Raw genomic sequence first — 24,507 nt, 5'->3', positions numbered from 1 at the left:
AAATAGAGGTAAACAAGTATGATTTGATTGGGATTACAGAAACGTGGCTGCAGGGTGGGCAAGGCTGGGAACTTAACATCCAGGGATATACAATATTTAGGAAGGATCGGCAAAAAGGTAGGGGAGGTGGGGTAGCATTGCTGGTAAAGGAGGGGATTAATGCAATGGAAAGGAAGGATATTAACTCGGATGAAACGGAATCTGTATGGGTAGAAATGAGAAATAGCAAGGGGAGGAAAACGTTAGTGGGTGTGATATATAGGCCTCCAAATAGTAATATGGAGGTGAGGGAAGGCATAAAAAGGGAAATTAGAGAAGCGTGCGATAAGAGCACAGCTGTCATCATGGGTGACTTTAATTTACATATTGATTGGACTACCCAAATTAGTAAAAATTCTGAGGAGGAGGAATTCCTGGAATGTTTTCGGGACGGTTATCTGGACCAATATGTCGAGGAGCCGACTCGAGATCAGGCCATTTTAGACTGGGTATTGTGCAATGAGAAGGGACTTATCAGCAATCTTCTTGTACGAGGCCCCTTGGGTCAGAGCGATCATAATATGATCGAGCTCTCAGTCGAGATGGAGAGTGAGGAAATTGAATCAGAGACTAAGGTCCAGAACTTAAATAAAGGGAATTACGAGGGTATGAGACGGGAATTGGGTAAGATTGATTGGGTGGTGTTTCTGGGGGGATTGACAGTGGATAGACAATGGCAAGCATTCAAAGATAGAATGGAAGAATTCCAGAACATGTTTATACCGGTTTGGCATAAAAATAAACCTAAAAAAGGTGACTCAACCGTGGATAACGAGGGAAATTAGGGACAGCATAAAATCAAAAAAAAGGGCATATCAACTGGCAAAAAAAAGCACCAGACCGGAAGATTGGGGGCAGTACAGGATACAGCAAAAGAGGACAAAGGGATTAATCAGGAAGGGGAAAATAGAATACGAAAGTAAACTTGCAGCAAACATAAAGACAGACTGCAAAAGCTTTTATCGGTATATCAGGAGGAAAAGACTGGTAAAATCCCAAGTCGGTCCCTTGCAGTCCGATTCGGGAGAATATATAATGGAGAATAAGGAAATGGCAGACCAATTAAACTCATACTTTGGTTCTGTATTCAAAAAGGAGGACACAAATAACCTCCCAGGAATATCGACAAACATAGGGACTAATGAGAGGGAGGAGCTGACAGAAATTAGTATCTCTAGGGATATGGTGTTGGGTAAGTTGAGGGGACTGAAGGCCGACAAATCCCCGGGGCCTGATAAACTACATCCTAGGGTACTTAAGGAGGTGGCCCTGGAGATAGCAGATGCTCTAAGGATCATCTTCCGGAACTCCATTGACTCGGGAACAGTACCCGTGGATTGGAGGGTAGCTAATGTTACCCCAATATTTAAAAAGGGGGGTAGAGAGAAAGCAGGGAATTATAGACCAGTAAGCCTTACATCGGTTGTGGGCAAAATGCTAGAGTCCATTATTAAGGATAAAATAGCGGAGCACTTGACAAATGGGGAAAGGATCGGACAGAGTCAACATGGATTTACAAAGGGTAAATCGTGTTTGACTAATCTGCTGGAATTTTTTGAGGAAGTAACTGGTAAAATAGATAGGGGAGAGCCAGTGGATGTGGTGTACCTTGACTTCCAGAAAGCCTTCGATAAGGTTCCACACAAAAGATTATCATGCAAAATTAAGGCTCATGGGATTGGGGGCAAAGTATTAACGTGGATAGAGAACTGGCTGGCGGATAGAAAACAGAGAGTTGGAATAAACGGCTCGTTTTTGGAGTGGCAGGCAGTGACCAGCGGGGTGCCGCAAGGATCTGTCCTGGGACCCCAGCTGTTCACAATATATATAAATGATCTGGATCAGGGAATTGGATGCAATATTTCCAAATTCGCTGACGACACTAAACTAGGAGGAGGGGTGGGCTCTGATGAGGATGTCAGGAGGCTACAGTGCGATTTGGACAGGTTGGGGGAATGGGCGGATACGTGGCAGATGCACTATAATGTGGATAAATGCGAGGTTATCCACTTTGGGGGTAAAAACAGGAGGGTGGATTATTATCTAAATGGCAATAGATTGGGAGATGGGGAAGTGCAGAGGGACCTGGGTGTTCTTGTGCACCAGTCACTGAAGGAGAGCATGCAGGTGCAACAGGCGATTAAGAAGGCAAATGGTATGTTGGCCTTCATATCAAGGGGGTTCGAGTATAGGAATAGGGATACCTTACTACAGCTGTAAAAGGTGCTGGTGAGACCGCATCTGGAGTATTGTGTACAGTTTTGGTCGCCCCATCTGCGGAAGGATGTTCTTGCCATGGAAAGAGTGCAGCGGCGATTCACCAGGCTGATACCTGGAATGTCCTACGAGGAGAGATTGAATAGTTTGGGCTTGTACTCACTGGAGTTTAGAAGATTGAGAGGGGATCTCATCGAAACATATAAAATTATGGCAGGCCTGGACAGGCTGAATTCAGAGAGAATGTTTCCAATGGCAGGGGAGCACAGAACCAGGGGCCACAGTCTAAAAATAGCGGGCAAATCATTTAAAACAGAGATGAGGAAGAATTTCTTCACTCAAAGAGTGGTGAGCCTGTGGAATTCCCTGCCACAGAGGGCTGTGAAGGCTAATTCAATAAATATTTTCAAGAGAGAATTGGATATATTTCTGAAGGCTAAGGGGATTAAGGGTTACGGAGAAAAGGCGGGGACGGGGTACTGAACTGGTAAGATCAGCTATGATCTCAGACGAAGATCAGCCATGATCTCATTGAATGGCGGAGCAGGCTCGAAGGGCCTACTCCTGTTCCTATCTCTATGTTTCTATGTTTTCTATGGACCATATTTGTCAGAAACGGTTTGCCAGAGCAGATTTGCTCTGATAATGGACCACAGTTTGTGTCCGACAAGTTCCAAAAATTTATGAGAAGGAAGGGGGTAAGGCATTACACATCCGCCCCGTATCATCCAGCCAGAAATGGATTGGCTGAGAGGTTCGCACAAACCTTTAAGAAGGCGATAAAGGCCATGTGCGACGATGAAATTCCACTACAGCACAAGATGGACAATTTCTTATTAGCCTACCGAAACGCGACACATGCAGTTACCAACCAGACCCCGGCCATGATGTTCTTTAACCAAAGGTTGAGATCTCGTCTGGACTTGCTCAGACCAAATGTGCGAAGAAATGTTGAGGACAAACAATTCCAGCACATCAATGAGAAGCTGACAAGGAGCTTCAATGTAGGGCAACCAGTCTTGGCCCGTGACTATCGAACAGAGAAATGGCAACCCGGAACGATATGTACAAGGCAGGGGCCATTAATGTACACAGTGGATGTCGGGGAGAACATTGTGAGACGCCACGTCGATCAGATCTTAGCGTCACAGGAACGCGTCAACCCCATGTCTCGAGTACCTGGGGATGAACCCGACATACTGGTAGCATCTACTTCAGACCCATTAGCAGTGGAACCCGATGAACTACCCGATGAAAAGGAGTCAGAATCGCCTCTGCACCAAGAACAAGAACCTCCGGAAAGGCGCTATCCCGAAAGGGTCAGGAAGCCGCCCCAAAGACTGAATCTGTAAATGGACTTTTGTTGTTTAATGTACATGTTGAAATGTTAATTGTTATTTGAATATTAGGGGTACTACTAATCTAAAAGGGGAGGAATTGTAGTGTATGTGCCTTTAAGTCAGAACCACTTTTACAGCTCCTGTATACTGTAGTACCGGCAGTGACCACACTGGTATATAAGCTTTGCGCATGCCTCTGTACCCCCAGTCTTGAGACTACCCTCCTCCAGTAAAGACCTGTTTATTGTTGACGTACAGCATCCGTGTGATTATTTTATAACAGCATATCCTCTGAATCATGGATCCAACAGCCACCACTTCAATAAAATCCAAAAAACCAAGACCAAACCCTTCCATTCAAACTTACCTGTTTGATGTGTGTGTCCCTTTAGCAGCTGCAGATAGCACCCGTCAGTCTGCTTGCATGCCAGGTTGACCTGGCGTGCTCAGGACCCAGCGCTGAATTGAGCGTTAGGGTTGAAGTTCGCGTAGGTGACGTTAAGTCGGCGTTGCACGCCTACTGACGTCACCACGCCGCCATTTATTTTTACAGGGCGCTGCCGTAATGGTAACAGTAACAAATATTGCGGCCACCGCGGGGACCGCCTCCAGTTGGCACAAAAGCGGCGCCAACAGGTGGTGGTAAGTATATGAATTTCTCAACTGCTGTGTTACCGTGACAAGCAGGGAAAAGAGAATAAAAGGAGGCATGAAAAGTTGGTTCCCATTACAGTGTGTGAGACAGTCTTCAATCCTTTCATAAGGGGCCAGATTTTTTGAGCTGTGTCCCAGCACTGCCCTTTGAATCATTCCCCAGCTGGAGCAGAGCTGAATTCTGAATTAGTTCCAAAAAACACTCAGCAACAGGGAATAGGTCAGGAAAATCTTGCAAAATATATTCCAAATGTGCCGTTCAGCTTCAGAACCAGCGGAAATAATTTGCTACCATGTGAGTCAAAATACTGTTGCTGTGCTTTTGATTCCAATGAAAATAAGTAATACAAGAATGAAATTCACTGTTTCTAACTCTTCCTTACAAGAAGACTGTTGAGGACATGCGGTAGAAATACGTCTTGGGTGGTAATGCAAAACGGGCAGTATTACTTCAGCCACCAGGATCAATAGAACTGAAAACTGAATTGTGGGCGGAGCATATAACTGGCGGCCAAATTGATACCGCCCATATTGCGTGACTGCCCAAGGTGAATTTCTATCCCCTTGAGTTGATCGTATCAGGTACATTTTAAAAAATGCCTAACACTCTGGACTATTCCTTACATGAAGCTCCAAAGCCTGTCGCAGCTTAATAGATAGGCAGAGCTACAAGGAATGCAGGTGATACTTTAATACATAAGAAGCTATTAATCTGCAGAAATACAGTGTTTAGTCTATGTTGTATGTTTGGGAAACTGACTCAGGCCTTCATTTAAGACAAATCAAACATTGGGACATGGTAGAATGGCAGTGATCTTTGGAGCACTTACACTCACAGTCAATGAGCAGGGTCATGGGGGGCTAAATTTGATTGTCCTGGAAAATGGGCATGAGGATGTGCAGTTAACCCATGCCCATTCAATGTGATGCAGGCAGCACATCAACTTCATGCTGCCTACTAATTAACATGATTTCAGCGTGTAGCCAGCATTAATTGCGCAGTTGAATGGCTGCAAGGGGCCTAATATCATTAGAGGTTAGCACCAGTTAAAACTAGCCTGCACTGCTTAAAGCTAGCCTGCACCTCTTAAAGGGGAGGTGCATTGTGGCTGGAGCAGGCAGTGGAAGTCGTTCTACAATTGATTCTGATGTGAGAAACACTCAATAATGGTACGACATGGGAGTGAGCGTGTTCCAAGATTTTACAACGATGTACTGGAGGCCTTGATGGAGGAGGTGGAAAGGAGGAGAGATGTGCTGTATCCACTGGGGGCCAGGAGGCCCTCCAGACACATACTCAGAAGGCAGTGGGAGCAAATAGCTGTGTCGGTCAATGCCAGGAGTTAAGCCCAGAGGACCTGGATGCAGTGCCACAAGAAGTTCAATGACTTCACACGAGTGGTCAAGGTCAGTGAAGGCATCTCCAAATGCCATATCCTACCAACTGCACCACTAGCCTCAAACACTGCTCAATGCACCACACTCCCATCACTCACCTACCAGAAATCTCTATCAATCAGGACTCATACCTAACATTCATATGTTTCACCTCACCCTCACACACTTAGCACTGCTGCAAGCCTCACACCCACATCTCACAGCTTGCACACACTGCTAGCTATTCACCCATGGCAGCCACATCATCCAAACACACTGCACCACACTCAGTGATGCACTTCCCTCTCTCTTGCAGGACAAGGTGGCATAAAACCAGAGGCAGCAAGAGCTAACCGGCAGGGGACAGGCATGCCTGCATGTCTTAATCCCCATGGAGGAGACGGAGCCTGCCATTATTGGGATGGCCATAGCTGAAGCCATGGCCAGTGGCGGGGCTGAAACCATCAAAGATGACGGTATCCTCATACCTAATCCTCCTTCTCATATCCCACTTCCCCCTCATCCCACAATCTCTTCTGATTTACAAGCTGCACATGGTGTAATCATGCACCTTCTGCTTTCCCCCCACTCCCCTCACCACAACCTTACACTTGTGCCTTTCTCATTTTAAATACCTAAGAACTACAACCTGGCCAGGCAGTGGTGGAAGAGCAGGAAGACAGTGAAGATGAAGTCACACCATCACTCGATTTCACACTCGCAGACACCAGCTCAGAAACTGACACTCGCGTAGTTTAGAGGATAGCTTAGAGGCGGGATCTGCATGTGGTGAGACACCGGGCATAAGTGGCCTGCAGCCAGAGCAGGGGGAAAAGAATAGTCCAGGTGCCAGCTCACCGTAGGGTGAGGTCACACACAAGTTCTGCTGCAGAGGACTCAGGTGAGCACTTTGATGGAGCGGGCTACAGAAGGCGGCTGATGGGTATGCACAATGAAATGCTTGGTGCATTGGGAAGCCTGCCAGAAAGCCTGGGTGCAATGTCAAGGAGGAGTCCAACACTAACTTGGCACAGAGCTTTGCGCAGAGTTTGGAGCCCATCCTTTCCAGCATGGAAGTGATGGCCAACTCCGTTAGCACACTTGTGGACTCACCATGATGCAGCATCTGATGGCCGAGGTCTCAGCTTCCATTACAGCACAAGCAGCAACCACCCACCGTTTGAGTGCTGTAGTGGAAGCTCAGACTGCTGCCATCATGGCTCTGGATTCCAGTTCAAAGGGGCTTGTAGGGCATCACAGCAGTCCAGCAATCTGTCCTCCAACAGATTACTAGGATTGCTGAGGTGCTGCCCTGGGGGCGTGGCTGTGGCTCTGGAGCAAGAACCTGCTGTCCTGTCTCAGGATGAGAGCATTCATCCTCCTACCACTGACACTCAGACAACAGCAAAGGCAGTGGCAGTCAGCCAGGCAGCCCAGACTGCTGCCACCCATACGGAGATGGTGCGGTCCGCAGCCGGGGCTTATAGGCCCAGAGTTGCTCGAGGACATCCTCCAAGGCCATCTACAGTCTCCCACACTGAAAGTCAGCTGCTTTCCACCAGCTATGCTGCAGCCACTGGGGTAGCACTGCATAGGAGCACTAGGACAGGCAAAGGCACATAGAAGACAGGCACTAAGGAAATGCACAAGGGTGATTAGTTTATGTTTGTATGCAAAGAGGTATGATTTCATTTATTAATTTGGTTTGAAAAGTTTATTTTGTGTTGGCTTTTATTTTTGCATTGTGGCCAAGCAAACGCTGTGATGGACAGTGACAGAGGGAAGGTAAGGTGTGGGACTGTTGGTGAAATGGGGAATTGGGGTTGCGTTTACTAGTATCACACTCAGATGAGTTCATCACGGACAACCCGACCAGAAATGGGCTGTCTAGGTTGCCTGCTCTCTTCCTCATCAGCTGCTCACTGTATAGCTGGTGGCAAAGGCTGTGCCCTCAGGATGGCGAGGTTGTGCAGCATGCAGCAGACCATCACAAATCTTGACACACGCTCTGCTGAGTACTGCAGGGCTCCTCCACAGTATTCCAGGCAATGGAAGTGTTGTTTCAGCATACCAATGGTCTGCTCTATCACATTTCATGTGGCAGCATAACTTTGATTGTATGCATGCTGCCCACTTGTGCGTGGGTTGCCCACCGGAGTCATAAGCCATGTTGTCAGTGGATAACCCTCGTCACCCAGTAGCCACCCTTTGGTTTGCCGTGATGGCTCAAATGCAAATGGCACAGCGGACTGCCGCAGAATGAAGTTAGCATGACAGCTGCCAGGATACCGAGCTTGACCTGCATGATTTGCTGCGTATGGTCGCACATTAGCTAAACGTTGAGGGGATGGAATCCCTTTCGGTTGCAGTATCAGAGTTGACATGCGGCACTGGCAAAGCGATGTGCGTGCTGTCAATGGCACCCTGGGGAAGCCTGCAATCCTAGCGAAGCCAGGTGCTCGTTCTACCTGCTGCTCTCTGGCAAGAGAGAATGAAATGTAGTCAGCTCTCTTTGAATATAGTGCCTCAGTGACCTCCCTTACGCAACAGCCGATAACAAATTGCGAGATGTTGCAAATATCTCTGACATGAATCTTGTCATTCAAATGGAAATGACTTATGAAATGATACTGGGCGGCCTGCTGGTGGCGCTGTCCAGGGAGAGTATAAATACTCAGGCATGGGCCCAGCTTGCTCAGGACATTCTTTAACAGGAACTAGTGAAGGACACAACTAGATCTCCATATTGAAAAACTGTTGATTAAAGCCTTGTTTAATACTTAGACCAAGTGCCTAGTAGTTTTCTTACGTCAATTTAATCAACTGCAACCCACTCCACGCTCAGTGATTTGGGAACAGACAGCTACGATTCAAACTGTAGAAGAGAACTCGGACGTAGTAATCAATCCATCATGGAGAAACTACTCAGACCCGCACGTCTCGACCTGGACCCGAATTCACTTACAGCTGCTAAGGTATGGAAACACTGGTATCGTACCTTTAGCAACTTCCTCGAGGAGTGTGGTGAGAATGTTCCTAATAAGTTACGAATGCTTGCCAATTATGTACCCCCTCATGTGCTTGACTTTATCGAAGACTGTGTAGACTATGACTCCGCTATCCAAACACTACAGCAACTATATGTTAAGGCCCCAAACAAAATTTTTGCTTGGCACCTACTGGCCACAACTCGACGACAACCAGGGGTATCACTTGACAAATTCCTTCAAGAGCTTCGCAGGCTCAGCAAAGATTGTAACCTCAAAGATGTCTCAGTTGAGCAGTACCAGGAAGAATTAATTTGTGACTCTTTTATTAACGGAATTGCTTCTTCCCTCATATGCCAGTGTCTGTTGGAGAATAAAACCTTCGGGTTACAAGCTGCCTATAACCAGGCATTAGCTCAAAAAAATGTAGATGCCTATTTTTTTACCATATGCACGAACTGCTGCTACCACTTTTAGTGACTCCCCCGATAAGCCTCAGGTGGAAACCCTCATGATGACGACCCTACGCTAGCGACATCGTGGCAATCTAAAAAGAAATGGTTCTTCTGTGGAGGTGCATTCCATTATAGGAAATGTTGTCCTGCTCGTAATGCAACCTGCAATCATTGCAGTAAGAAAGGTCACTTTTCTAAAGCATGCTGGTCAAGAGCCTCTACTAGTGTTGCAGCTGCTATCTATAAAACTGCTCCTCCCCAAGAGCCACTGCTAGTGTTACAGCTGCTATCTATAAAACTGCTCCTCCCCCAAGAGCCATTACTAGTGTTACAGCTGTTTTCCCCAAAGCCTGTCCCATGCAGCCACGAATGTTTCAGTAAATGGACACATTTTGAGTGCATTAATCGACTCGTGTAGCTCTGACAGCTTCATCAGTGAGCGGGCTGTCAGTAAATTAAAACTGCATATTTACCCCTCGGACAGGGAAATTGTAATGGCTCTGACGATACTGACCACCAACTCTTTTGTCTTGTTGACCTTATTCTCAATGACTGCACTTATTTTTCCACCCGGCTCAGGGTGCTCAAAAACCTATACAGTGATGTGCTACTGGGACAGGATTTCCAGAAACAACACAAAAGACTCACTTTCGAGTTTGGAGGGCCAAAGCCGGAGCTTACTATTTCCAAAGTACTGTTTTGTGCGCTTTCGGCAGCTTTGCTCGACGAGCCCTCCTTGTTTGCCAAACTTTCCCCCCGATGTAAGCCCATAGTCACTAAATCACGACGTTTCAGCCAAGATGATCTATCCTTTATCGAGGCAGAAATCTCTCGCCCTCTAGCTGACGGTATCATTGAGCCATGTTCATCTTCCTGGCGGGCTCAAGTCGTCGTTGTTAAAAATCCTCTGAAGCAACACAAGAAATGTCTTTGCATCGATTACTCGCAAACTATTAACCAGTTTACCAACCTGGATGCCTACCCACTACCACGCATCGATGACATGGTCAATAACTTTGCCAACTACAGGGTATTTTCAACTTTTGACTTAAAGAGCGCATACCATCAAGTACCGTTAAAGGACTCTGACAAAAAGTATACGGCCTTTGAGGCCAATGGTCGGCTTTACCAGTTTTGTCGCCTTCCATTTGGGGTCACCAATGGGGTGGCCGTCTTTCAATGGGCAATGGATAGCCTAGTCAAACAGGAGAACTTAACGGACACTTTTCCATATCTGGATAATATCACCACCAGAAGGAGCATAATGCCAACCTCAAGAAATTTCTTGACGTTCTCCTTAATCACAACTTAACCTTAAAATGAGTCCAAATCTGTGAAATCAGTACCATCAGTCAACATCCTTGGCTACTGGGTGGGCAATGGTGTCATCAAACTGGATCCGGAGTGACTTTGTCCGCTTCAGAAGCTCCCTCCTCCTACGAATCTCGGCTCTCTTCGTCGGGCCCTCGGCATGTTTGCCTATTATGCGAAGTGAATACCCCACTTTTCCAACAAGATCCAGCCCCTGCTTCACGCAAAGTCATTTCCGTTGGACGCGATGGCGATTTCAGCTTTCAACCTCCTCAAGCAACAACTGGAAAAAGCCATGCTTCATTCCATCGATGAAAATCTCCCTTTCATGGTCGAGTGCGATGCATCGGAGGTGGCGATCTCGGCTACCTTGAATCAAGGTGGTCGACCTGTTGCATTTCTGTCCAGAACTTTGCAGGGTAGCGAGCTCCATTATCCTCCTGTCGAGAAGGAGGCTATGGCTATCATCGAAGCAGTATGTAAATGGAGTCATTTTCTTGCTTGTCGCTATTTCACGCTCATAACTGATCAGCGCTCTGTGGCCTTTATGCTGGATAACCGGAAACGCACTAAGGTCAAGAATAACAAAATACAGCTCTGGAGGATGGAATTGGCCGCCTTTGGCTGCACCATACATTATCGACCCGGCAAAGAGAATGTGGCCCCGGATACCCTCACGCATGCATTCTGCTCTTCCATGTCAACTTCGACTCTTACGGATCTTCATACTGACTTGTGCCATCCTGGCGTTACCTGTATGTTGCACTTTGTGCGATCTAAAAATCTCCCATTTTCTACAGAAGACGTGAAAAGAACATGCTCCACTTGTAGAATTTGCACAGAATTAAAACCGCAATTCTTCCGTCCATCGGTTGGCTCGCTCATACACGCTACACAGCCTATGCAGCGACTCAGCATTGACTTTAAAGGGCCATTGCCTTCCTCAACGCGAAACACCTACTTGCTTACTATGGTGGATGAATATTCACGCTTTCCCCTGTCCCAATATGCTTACTTCCACAGTGATCAAATGCCTCGATGAAGTCTTTTCCCTTTGCGGTACGGCAAATTTCATCCACTCTGATCGGGGTCCCTCCTTCATGTCAAGCAAACTCAAAAGTTATCTTTCCCAACGGGGAATCGCCACAAGTAAAACGACACCATATCATCCTATTGGAAACGGACAGGTTGAGAGATACAACGTCATCGTTTGGAATGCTGTCTGTCTTGCAGTGAGGTCACACAACCTATCAGACCAGCAGTGGGAAACTATGCCCCCTGACGCGTTGCATTCCATCAGGTCTTTTCTTTCTACATCCACCAACGCTACCCCTCACGAACGATTCTTCGGGTTCCAGCGTCGCTCCACTCATGGGACGTCCCTACCATCATTGTTGGCAACTCCTGGCCCTGTGCTGCTCCGAAGATTCATCCGATCCTCTAAGAGTGATCCCCTCGTCGACGAAGTGGAACTGACGGATGTCAATCCCACGTACGCGCGCGTGCAGTACCCTAATGGCCGGGAATCCACAGTGTCACTTCGGGATCTGGCTCCCTGCCCAACCGGTTCCACGGACCCAATCGATAGTGGATCCGTATTAATGACGCCGATACCCTGCGCTCCTCTGAGGATGATGCCCTACCCAGGACGTCAAGGGATCTGCCAGCTATTCCACCAGATCAACCCAGGGAACGGAGCACCCCCCGCGGGATGGCCACCCGAAGCCAGGGTGCTGGTCAGTCACCAACTACTGAGCAGGGTGAAGCCAGCTCTGCGCCAGTGGGGGCCTGCACCCACAGCCACGATCTCCCCAGTCCCCCTCAGGTCGATCAAGGCGACATGGACTCTTCCGGCCCGCCGGTACGAACCAAGCGACCCAGGGACCAAAACATGGTCCGAGGAGACGTGCCTTCCAGCCTCCAATGGAGATCCAAATGACTGCGTCTATTCTTAGTCCGATTAATTCAGTAGAAGGAAGCCGCCGGACTTCCAATCTTTCAGGCGGGAAGAATGACATGAATCTTGTCATTCAAGTGGAAATGACTTATGAAACAATACTGGGCGGCCTGCTGGTGGCGCTGTCCAGGGACAGTATAAATACTCGGGCATGAGCCCAGCTTGCTCAGGACATTCTTTAACAGGAACTAGTGAAGGACACAACTAGATCTCCATGTTGAAAAACAGTTGATTAAAGCCTTGTTTAATACTTAGACCAAGTGCCTAATAGTTTTCTTACATCAATCTCCAGCTCCAGGAAAGAATGAACCCGATGCATATAAGTTCATCGCCACGGTCACCTTCACAGCCACTGGCAATGCGATCCTTGCCCTGTCCTGAGGTTGCAGTTGTGGCTGCAGCAGGTGGCAGATTTCAGTGAGGACATCCTTACTGAAGTGCAGACATCTCATGCGTTGTTCCTCGCTGAGGTTCAGGTAGAAGAATTACTCCCTGAACACCCTGGCAGATGTGGCCTCCTGCTAAGAGCCCTTCTCCCCCCTCCCCTCCCTCTTCCAGCAGCTTGTCCTGCTCTGCATGGCCTCTGTTCATTCTCCAAGTCATGCTATATTCTAAGGGGAATTCCTACCAGTCCATCCATGTCTGAGAGCAACTTGTTTGTGCAGAAGCCTTGAAGTCAGTACAAAGTCCTTCAGCACCTGCCACACCATTCCCTGTAGACCTTAGCAACTTTAAAGAACTCTGGAAAGTACCAAACACTTGTACAATCTAGCAACAGCCAATAGAAATCAATCAACAACTAACCTGACAGTTGGTGATGATCCCTTTAAATAGAGCTGGTGGGTGGGTCCTTCCTGCACTTGTTCAGCTGTGTGAGCTTAAGAGAGGGCATTAGCTGAAGCATTGAGCTCCAAAACGGCATCAAATCAGTGTTTGGAGTGGATTGGAGACATGTCTCTGCTCATTGGCTGTGAGTGCAAGTGCTCCAATACTCAGTGCCATTCGACCATGTCCCAGCATTTTGTTTGTCACAAATGAAGACCTAGGTTAGTTTCTCAAACATACAAATAGTCTACAGTTTATATTTTTGATGCGAAGGTATGAAAAAGCACTAACGACAGTGATATCGGTGCTAAAGACATATGGCATCACATGATTGGAAATGTTTGTTTTCTAACAGAATATAGTACACGTGATCCATGTCTTCCTTACCTCTAGACTTGATTGACCATATTTTGAGTGGATGTTCACATTTTGAGTGGATATTCACATTGTGCTAACACCCTCACCAATATGGCGTCCAGCACGACTCGCACCAGAAGTCATTTTAGATCTCTAAGGGCACTCGTAGTGGCCAAAAAACAGGCGCTATGGATCCTAATTTTGCGCCGGGGGATCTCCAATCCACTCAATTTCACATTGAGGCACATTACGAGGAGTTTGTGGTGTCTCTCTGCAGGGGGAGGAAACATTAGAAGGGGTATTCATCCCTGGGTATTCCCCAGCACTTGCTGCCAGCCAGCTACAGGGGCATTGCCAGGAGCCACAAAGCGGACTATGCACCGCCCACTCTTTCATCAAAGCCAATCAGATCAGAGACAAGGAATAAATTATAAGCAAAAAGTTTATATTTAAACAAATAGATTAAAAAAAAATCAAAGTTGAATAAATATAGGATAATAGATAGTGGACAGTGAATTACAAGATAATAATTTCTTAGAATACTTATGGTTACAACACTAGCATTTCATTAAATAACTGTCTTCATCTAACATTTGTTACTTGTTAGAGTAAATTGAGTGGATTGGAGACATGTCTCTGCTCATTGGCTGTGAGTGCAAGTGCTCCAATACTCAGTGCCATTTGACCATGTCCCAGCATTTTGTTTGTCACAAGTGAAGACCTAGGTTAGTTTCTCAAACATACAAATAGTCTACAGTTTATATTTTTGATGCGAAGGTATGAAAAAGCACTAACGACAGTGATATCGGTGCTAAAGACATATGGCATCACATGATTGGAAATGTTTGTTTTCTAACAGAATATACTACACGTGATCCATGTCTTCCTTACCTCTAGACTTGACTATTCCAATGCACTACTGGCCGGCCTCCCATTTTCCACCATCCATTAACTTGAGTTCATCCAAATCTCTGCTACCCATATCCTCCCTATCTCTGTAACCTCCTCCAGCCCTACAATCCTCCAAGATCTCTCCACTCCTCCAATTCTGGCCTCTTGCACATCCCCGATTTTAATCGCTCCACCATTGGTGGCTCTGCTTTCAGCTGCCTAGGCCCAAAGCTCTGGAATTCTCTGCCTAAGCCTCTCCACCTATTTTTCTTCCTTTAAGACGCTCTTTAAAACCTCACCTGTCCTAATATCTCCTTATGTGGCTCAGTGTCAAATTTTGTTTGATAACACTCCTGTGAAGCGCCTTGGGACATTTTACTACATTAAAAGGTGCTATATAAATGTAAGCTGTTGTGATATATATAAATAATGGATACCCAGGAGGGATTGCCAAATTACACCCTAAGAGCAAAGTTTAAACGATTTGTAATTTTCATTTGGTTCCTAAGGTTAGAACACAGCTGTGAGCTGACTTTCTGGGAACTATTATATATTTTATAATAATATATAAGCTGTTATATTGGGGGCAGTTCTTAATTTTGCAGCTACTTCTGTGCTGGTGGCAGCTTTTAACATACTGCCTGCACTTGCTATGTGATGATATGGAAGGATGGGAATGCCTCGTGACTTTGACTAAAGGTTATTAATGAGTTTTATTGTACTGCGCTTTACTACAATTTGACACTGCTCACTATATATGAGATCATTACAGGAGGTAATGCAATAAATTATATTTAAAAGGTATTATTTTTGCAATGATCTGTTTACTGTGCATTAGTTAATTTTCTCAATGGATGTCTTTGAAAACAGCAGGCACAATATGGTTTTATATGTGTGTCTAGGCTTGATTTAAAAATCATGCAGAATAAGTCACAGCCCTAAACATCTACAAAATTTAGAGCTTCACATAAGGAACAGTCCAAAGTGGTACAGTTCTTTTTAAATGTATCTGACGCAATCAACACATGGCATCTATCACTGTAGCACTAATACTACATTTAATAATGTGTTTGGTGCTCAAACTGTTATACACAGGAATGGCTCAACATGGCAGAAGAGGCCCACCTCGTTAGATTCAAATGGCCCAATCAGTCAATTAGATTTTTAGTTCTGACTATTTCATTGGGCATACAAATCTAAACCATCCAATTAAATGGCCAGATTTCCAAAGGCATATTGTCAAGTTTCAGTTGTTAGAGATAAATATGGAACACCTAGTGCTACAGTATAGTAAATATAAAGCTGTTTGTAGAAAGTGTGTTAGTAAAATGTTAACTTATTCCGATTGACAGGCTTACTTTGCAACTTCTGCCATTTGCCCGGACTCCAACTTCAATGTCCTGAGTATTAGCCATTACTTGACAAACATGGCATTCTTGACATGTAGACTGACATCTTAACTGTGGGTCTGCATCTTTTTGCGGTGTGGCCTTCACAAACGCATCAGAATTGTTCAAACGTGTGTGCTGATGTTTGTCCACATTGACCTTTGGGCTCCTGATCCATCTCCTCACCTGCATATGGCAATCGCAGTCTCAGAAACAATGTAGATTTATAACAAGTACAGAAATGATACCACAAAGCTGTAGTATTTAATATAAAATTCACAATATTACACTGTAGATAACAATGCACCAAACTAATCTCCAACATCCATGTGCATGATGCCAGCAAAAGGACTTACGATGGTAAGAAGGAGATAAGACCATGCAACCCATCTAACTTGCACTGTTGTTTAGGTCCATGATGTTCAGGATTTTTTCAAGCTCTTTATACTTGGTGCCAAACGCACATCCCTTACCATCTTACCAAATCAACAATCTGTCTACTTCCTTTCTGAATGAGGGAGGTCATTTTGACTTTGGGCGATAGTATAAAATGGGTGATATCACATTAGCTGCCCGTTATGCATCTCATGCTTTATTTCTCCCTTCCCAGTTTTTAGGTTCCCCAGGGTATATACCACTCCTCAATTAGAAGGGCAAATTGACAATCTGCATATAGATCTTTTTCAATGTTGTTCTCAGTCTAATCATTAGGTGATGCATGGGAGTGAGCCAAAAGAGAGAAGAAAGAACTTGCATTGATATAGCACCTTTCACAACCTCAGGAAATCCAAAAGTGCTTTACAGCCAGTGAAGTACTTTTGAAATGTAGTTACTGTTGTAATGTAGGAAACGTGGCAACCAATTTGCGCACAGCAAGACCCCAATAAACAGCAATGAGATCATTACTAGGTAATCTGTTTTTAGATGGTGGTTGAGGGATAAATTTTGTCCAGTACACAGGGGAGAACTCCCCTGCTATTCTTTGAAAAAGTGCCATGGGATCTTTTATGCCCACCTGAGAAGGCAAGCGGATTTAAATAAAAAGTACATTACTTGATGATGTTTCCTTTGTCCCTGTGGGGAAGTGCCTGGCCTCCATTTGGGGTTTCCCAACCCTTCCTATACAACTCAAAACAGGAACTTGTCATGTCGGAACATCAAAGGTGTCAACTGGGATCTTACTGCTCCATGGCTCAGTGCACTGCAGCATTGTGCTGCAGTACAGTACATGGTGCTTTCTAACTGTTGGCATCACCTGTAGATCCTCACCTTGACTGCAAGTGGCAGGTCCCCTTGGAGATTATTCACATTTTTATTTTCTTTCCAAGATTTGACATGCAGTTGGGCCCTTAATATAAATACACAACCCCTGCTCTTGAAAGTTTAACTAGCAGAAGAGTGATTCTAGCCAAGCCTGATTCATGTTGGCAGGCGGCACACGTGATCCTGGCATTTTACTCATTATTTATAATCAATGAATGCTTCTGCAGCTTAAATCTTTAAGTTCAAAGATGTGCTTTTAGTCAGGAATATCAGAGGGATCGAGATGTGCTTTGTAGCTGTTGCTGACAAGCTTGGGCTTTACAGAAAATGTGGCCAGAGTACAGAAAACACGTTTTAATATTCCTGGAAACCAAACAAACAGTCAGGATGATACCTAATAGGCATATGTAACATTTCCATTACAAAGCACAGCTACAGTATATGTTGAAACATATTTTTGTAATCTGAAATTCTTTATTAAATCAATGTAACAATATACTATTATGGTAAGAATGAGATTTTGCTTAGATTAGCATAAGTGTCTATAAATGTTGCAAAGTCACCTAAGATATAATCTTAAGTAAGAGTGCCCTCATCTCCCTCTTTGCTTTTAAATGCTAGTGCCGATATAGAAAAACATGCCTGTTAATAGGTATCATTCTCTCTATTATTTCGGGTGCAGCACAACACTGGATGATTTATTGATTCAGCGCTGGACTGACTTCTCTAGCCGCAAGCACCTATTTGATGCTAGAATGAGGGTTCAGGTCAAAGACAACAAGAAAGACCTACAGTGACCGACTATAATTGGGCTGGATACCAGTCTGTTTAGTCTTTACAACATTCATTCATAGAAACAAGCGTAAGTGACAATGGTGCTTTCATCTGAAATATGAGTCAGTGGACTCAAGAAACGACATGAAAGTTGTGCCTCAAAAAAAAAGCCATTTGAATATCTTATTCATAAGCTGGAGTGCAGCTAATTCATAGTTTATGAATATGAAGTTCAGAGAGGTAACTAGACATCCAGCAGGTATTCATACATGGGCTTTAAAAAAATTTACAAATGAAATTCTTACAGTAATATCCATGCATTAGTCTGAAACTCAATGACATGAACCTGGAAGATCATTGCATATGTAAAAATATAAAGAAAGACAGACAGAAAAAGAGTATATTGAACGCAACAGTGTACTAGATGAGATCTTATACACGAGTCATCAATCAGGCAATGTTCTATTTTAATACAATATGTTTCCTTTTAATTATGTACTAAAGCTCTTTACACTACACAGGCCATTCGGTGACATTAAAATACAGTTAATTGTCATTTTCATTTTCGCTGCAGTGAATGGCGACATTGGGTTATGAAGTTATCACTAAATCTGCAACGTAATTATAACCTTTAAATCCTAGTAAATAAATTGCATTAAATGAAGCGGTTCTAATATTCAGAAGGTTTCCCAAGGAAAGTCATTCACACAAATCAAATTGTACAAAACATAGTTCCAAATAATAATATTGCAAACTGTTTCGGAGGTTTAATTTTTTTTAAATACATCCTTAATTTTAACTGACACCTGAGTCTAATAGCTTTTGTAACTCTATCCCTTGACATTTATATTTAACCCAGTTATTCTGATCCAGTGCCTTAGCTGTCAGATTAAAGCTGTGACATTGAGATAATTGCTCTTTCAAGGGAACTGCAGTATAATAAACATGAATTGAAATAAAATTAACTCTTCTTACCCGCTTTTTAAAAAACTGAAATGCAGAACATTTGGTGACAGAAAAGCCAGCTATTTTCCGGTTTTTCATCTTCAGAGTCTTGCAATGAAGCAGCACTCCAGGTCCAGCAGCTTGTTAAATCTGCTTAGTCAGTACATCTGCTTTTCGCCATTCTCCACACTAACAGTCATTTGTGAAGTGAAGAGAAAGTGTTCAGCGGTTGATAACGGTGGGACTCCCTGAAGCCCAGGTGATGGTTTTGCCTGCTCACAGCTGTATTGCATCAGTCTCTTATTCCACTCCTCAGCCCCAACGTGACAGCTGTTAAGTCACAGCACAGAGTTCATTATGAAATAAAATCACTATGCAGTCAGATATGTGCCATTAAAGTGGTTTTATCGCCTCACTTTTAGCAGGCAATGCAAATGAAGGCAGTTCAGGCTTTCTTGAACGCTGTATTGCTTATCTCATTGTGCGGTGTTCTCACTGAGGCTACAGCTCCTCAGCCTCCTTCAGTGGCTTCTTGTAAGCCCTAGAGGTGATCGGGAGCGAAAACAATAACAAGCTGGCAAAGAAAGAACATAACAAGAACATCATTAGTGAAAAATTCTGGGAAATGCTATTCGATTCACTCAAATGCTATTCGTAATCTGTCAGTGATGTATTCTAAATGATCCTTTCATTTAGCAGGGTCTCTCTATTGTTCCTTTGAGAACTGTAGATCAATTCATAAGGGCAGTGCTGGCAGGTCCTTAACATTTCTTTGAGCAAAGGGATAGCTTTAGCAGAAGATATCCTGTGTGACTAAAGTGTGACTAAATAGTCTGTCTCTTTTCCAATCACAAACACGTGGGAGAGTCCGGTATACTCCGCTTCTATTAAAGCCACAAACTGTATTTCACAACTAACACAATTTGTACCCCTTCAGCACCTAACCTTCATTTCCTCCTTCTGGAATGCTCCCAGGTATTTATCGTATAATCAGAAACAACAATTATAACACTGCCATGACTGTTAACACTGCCTCATCGTAATTAGTTATTTTCAAATCGTAATACTATAATAAACAAATAGAATTTTAAAAGCGAGCACGTACAGATTTTTTGGAACTGTGTACATTTTTTTGGAAGCCTAGAGTGTGTTATATTGTGAAATGTGATCTCAGGATTATTTGATAACCTTCAGGTATGGCATGATCCAATCAGTAGTGTAGTGGTAATGTCACTGGACTAGTAATTTCAGAGACAGGAGTTCAAACCCCACCACAGCTGCTGGGAAATATAATTTCAGTTAATTAAATTTAAAAATCTGGAATAAAAAGCTAGTATCAGTAATGGTAACCATTAAACTATCGGATTGTTGGAAAAACCCATCTGGTTCACAAATGTCCTTTAGGGAAGGAAATCTGCCATCTTTACCTGGTCTGGCCTACATGTGACTCCAGACCCACAGCAATGTGGTTGGCCCTTAAATGCCCTTTGAAATGGTGTACCAAGTCACTCAGTTGTAACAAACCGCTATGAAACACAAGAATAAGAATGAAACCGGATGGACCACCCAGCCTCGGCACCGGCTATGGACACGGCAATGGCACACCCAGCCCAGTCGACCCTGCAAAGTCCTCCTCACCAACATCTGGGGAATTGTGCCAAAATCGGGAGAGCTGTCCCACAGACTAGTCAAGCAACAGCCTGACATAGTCATACTCACAGAACTATACCTTTCAGCCAATGTCCCAAACTCCTCCATCACCATCCCTGGTATGTCCTGTCCATCCGGCAGGACAGACCCACCAGTGGTTGCGGCACAGTGGTATACAGTTGGGAAGGAGTGGTCTGGGGAACCCTCACATTGACTCCGGACCCCATGAAGTCTCATGGCTTCAGGTCAAGCATGGGCAAGGAAACCTCCTGCTGATCACCACCTACCGCCCTCCCTCAGCTGATGAATCAGTTCTCCTCTATGTAGAACACCACTTGGAAGAAGCACTGAGAGCAGTAAGGGCACAGAATGTACTCTACTTGGGGGACTTCAATGTCCATCACCAAGAGTGGCTCGGTAGCACCACTACTGACCAAGGACACAGCTGCCAGTCTGGGCCTGCGACAGTTGGTGAGAGAACCAACACGAGGGAAAAACCTACTTGACCTCGTCCTCACCAATCTACCTGTCACAGATGCATCTGTCCATGACAGTATTGGTAGCAGTGACCACCGCATAGTCATTGTGCTCCAGAACTAGCCATGCCTCTTGCCAAGCTGTTCCAATACAGCTACAACACTGGCATCTACCCGACAATGTGGAAAACTGCCCAGGTATGTCCTGTCCACAAAAAGCAGGACAAATCCAATCCAGCCAATTACTGCCCCATCAGTCTATTCTCAATCATCAGCAAAGTGACGGAAGGTGTCATCGACAGTGTTATCAAGCGGCACTTACTCACCAATAACCTGCTCACTGATGCCCAGTTTGGGTTCCACCAAGACCACTTGGCTCCTGACCTCATTACAGCCTTGGTCCAAACATGGACAAAGGAACTGAATTCCAGAGGTGAGGTAAGAGTGACTGCCCTTGAAATCAAGGCAGCATTTGACCGAGTGTGGCATCAAGGAGCCCTAGTAAAACTGAAGTCAATGGGAATCGGGGGAAAAACTCTCCATTGGCTGGAGTCATACCTAGCGCAAAGGAAGATGGTTGTGGAGGTTGATGGTCAATCATCACAGCCCCAGGACATCGCTGCAGGAGTTCCTCAGGGCAGTGTCCCAGGCCCAACCATCTTCAGCTGCTTCATCAATGACCTTCCCTCCAACATAAGGTCAGAAATGGGGATGTTCACTGATAATTGCACAGTGTTCAGTGCCATTCACAACTCCTCAGATAATGAATCAGTCCATGCCCGCATGCAACAAGACCTGGACAACATTCAGGCTTGGGTTGATAAGTGGCAGGTATCATTCGCGCCACAGAAGTGCCAGGCAATGACTATCTCCAACAAGCAAGAGTCTAACCACCTCCCTTGACATTCAACGGCATTTCCATTGCCGAATCCTCCACCATCAACATCCTGGGGTCACCATTGACCAGAAACTTAACTGGACCAGCCACATAAATACTGTGGCTACAAGAGTAGGTCAGAGGCTAGGTATTCTGTAGCGAGTGTCTCACCTCCTGACTCCCCAAAGACTTTCCACCATCTACAAGGCACAAGTCAGGAGTGTGATGGAATACTCTCCACTTGCCTGGATGAGTGCAGCTCCAACAACACTCAAGAAGCTTGACACCATCCAGGACGAAGCAGCCCACTTGATTGGCACCCCATCCACCACCATAAACATTCACTCCCTCCACCACCGGTGTGCCGTGGCAGCAGTGTGTACCATCTACAAGATGCACTGCAGCAACTCGCCAAGGCTTCTTTGGCAGCACCTCCCAAACCCGCAGCCTCTTCCACCTAGAAGGGCAAGGGCAGCAGGTCCACCTCCAAGTTCCTCTCCAAGTCACACACCATCCTGACTTGGAAGTATATTGCCATTCCTTCATCATCGCTGGGTCAAAATCCTGGAACTCCCTCCCTAACAGCACTGTGGCAGTATCTTTGTGAAGGAATAAGCCATTTAACCTATTCAGAAAAATTCACTATCTTATGAAAGAACTCTGGCCTTATTAAAACATGACAAACTGGGTTTGGAAATTTAGAAACCTAACTATGAAATAGCTATGAAAGAATTCTGGCTATTGAGATAAGACAGTTGTTGACCCTGAATAAATAACCTTATTGAAACAGAAGGTGCATGGCTCCGACAGGCTGACCTTTGGGAACAAAAACAATGGTTCACCCTGGATAAGGTGTTCTAATTTAAACTTCGTAAAGATGGCACATAAGATAAGGAACATCTGCCCTCATAAAGATGACATAAATAAGGAACACCTGCCCTTCAGACCATTCTATATGATAAACTCAGAACGCCTGGAGATGAGGCAAGATTCTGGAATAATACAAGCTGATGTAGCAGTAAGAATTGCAGAAGTCGGCAGAAAGATGAATAGGGATAATTGACTTGCATCAGCAGAAACTTTAAAGGAAATACCACTGAAAAAGGGTATAAATATTGAAGTCTCAAATGGGATATCAGACTCGCTTTAAACGGGCAAGGCAATTCTCGGCTGCAAAGGCGGCTCTGTGGTCTCCAACTCTTTGTACCTCGGGGATCAAGGTATTTGATACTGATGGATATCATGTATAGAAAACTTTAAGAACTGTAATACTGTGGCAAGGTTAAGATTTAAAAGTAAAATTCTCTGTTAATAATAAGATAGTATTTTTCTCTTTTTAGAACTGTTAACGTTGCGATTGACTGATTCACCAACTGTAAATTGCATGTCGGTTCTTTTAATAAATCTCTATATATTTTTAGAATTGTCTCACATAAGTCTTCTGTATCAATAACTCATGAACTCAATCTCTGTACATGCTTTGGTGAAGAGTTACAGAACTCTGAGGGAGTTTTCTGGACCCTCATAATATCCGGGACGTTACAGTCTAGCTAAACTTATTAAAAGCACTATCTGGAGGACGGTAGCATTCTCAGGTTGTTCCTTTCCTTTAGGGAAAGATAGCCTAAGGGGCTAGGACTAGTAAAAATCCCTTCACCTTCACCACACGGACTGCAGCGGTTCAAGAAGGCGGTTCAGCACCACCTTCTCAAGGGCAATTAGGGATGGGCAATAAATGCTGGCCTTGCCAGCGACGCCCACATCCCATAAACGAATTTAAAAAAAAGTTACTGAGCTTAGCCACCATTGTAAGATTCAGGCTTGAACTTAAAACTGCTGGGCCAGTATATCCTTATCTCAGGAGGAGCTAGCTGAGAAAGGATCAGCCATTGCTCATGTGCATGCCCTACTAGTATTAGCAAGGGTAGATTGCTTCATCAGAGATGGCTGTAAACGCAGGCAACTGAGCATTAAAAAAAATGAATGAGAAATGAGTGCAACAACTCCTCTGCCTGAATATTTTGCTAAAATTAGGCACTCATAATTGATATTTCATTACAGGGTATGCTGTTCAGTTACCTTACAGAAAAATCAATGGTGTTTATAAAATCCATGGCCTAGAAATTGGATAAGGCCCAAAAACGGGCACGGGCAGTGTGAAGCGCGATGTGCCCGTGCCCATTCAAAGTGGTGCAGGCAGCTTGCAAAATTCGTGCTGCCTGCTCATTATAATGTTTGCAGCACTCATTTCAGCACTAAATGTACTGCTGATTGGCTTAGTGCTGAACAGGGCAATATTGGGTGCAGTTTACTGGCCAATAAAGTTTGGCCCAGGCTCTCTGGACTACTTAAAGAGGAGGTGCTTTGTTGCAGAAGCACCTCATTGTCATTGTGGAGAAAGGCATGGCCCAAAAGCCAAGAGAGAGGGCGAGGAGATTTTCGGATGCGGCACTGGAGGCCTTGGTCCTGGAGATGCAAAGACGCCGTCAGGTCCTCTACCTGCAGGGGGGCAGGAGGCCTTCAAGGCAGAATGGCAGAAGGCTGAGGGAGAAAATCGCTGAAGTCGTCAATGCGACGAGTTTTGTCCCCAGGACCTGGATCCAGTGCCACAACAAGTTTAATGACCTCACATGAGTGGACAAGGTAAGTGACTGCATCTTCAAATGCCATATCAAGAGCCTCACACACTGCTCAATGCACCACACTCCCATCACTCACCTACTA

The 24,507-nt window shown here is 44.8% G+C and overlaps 1 protein-coding gene across 2 annotated transcripts in view; it reads right to left on the bottom strand.

The window, feature by feature from the left end:
* sgk1 (serum/glucocorticoid regulated kinase 1) overlaps nt 1–19,347 on the bottom strand; it is a 123,610-nt gene extending 104,263 nt beyond the window's left edge. The window contains exons 1-2 of one of the 2 annotated variants that reach the window (XM_085997563.1): nt 18,811–19,347; nt 15,769–15,984 (exon numbers count right to left, since the gene is read on the bottom strand). In XM_085997563.1, the coding sequence (XP_085853689.1) occupies nt 15,769–15,984; nt 18,811–18,879 (285 nt within the window). In that variant the 5' untranslated portion in view covers nt 18,880–19,347. The remainder of the gene's footprint in view (nt 1–15,768; nt 15,985–18,810) is intronic. The other variant, XM_085997564.1, reaches the window with a different exon arrangement.
* Between the last annotated feature and the right edge of the window lie 5,160 nt (nt 19,348–24,507).

The sequence above is a fragment of the Somniosus microcephalus genome, chromosome 9 (genome assembly GCF_052327205.1).
Source record: "Somniosus microcephalus isolate GS21.2 chromosome 9, FLI_Smic_1.0, whole genome shotgun sequence".
Taxonomy (NCBI): domain Eukaryota; kingdom Metazoa; phylum Chordata; class Chondrichthyes; order Squaliformes; family Somniosidae; genus Somniosus; species Somniosus microcephalus.
The sequence above is the reverse complement of the archived record's forward strand: the minus strand, read 5'-3'. Positions and strand labels throughout refer to the sequence as shown.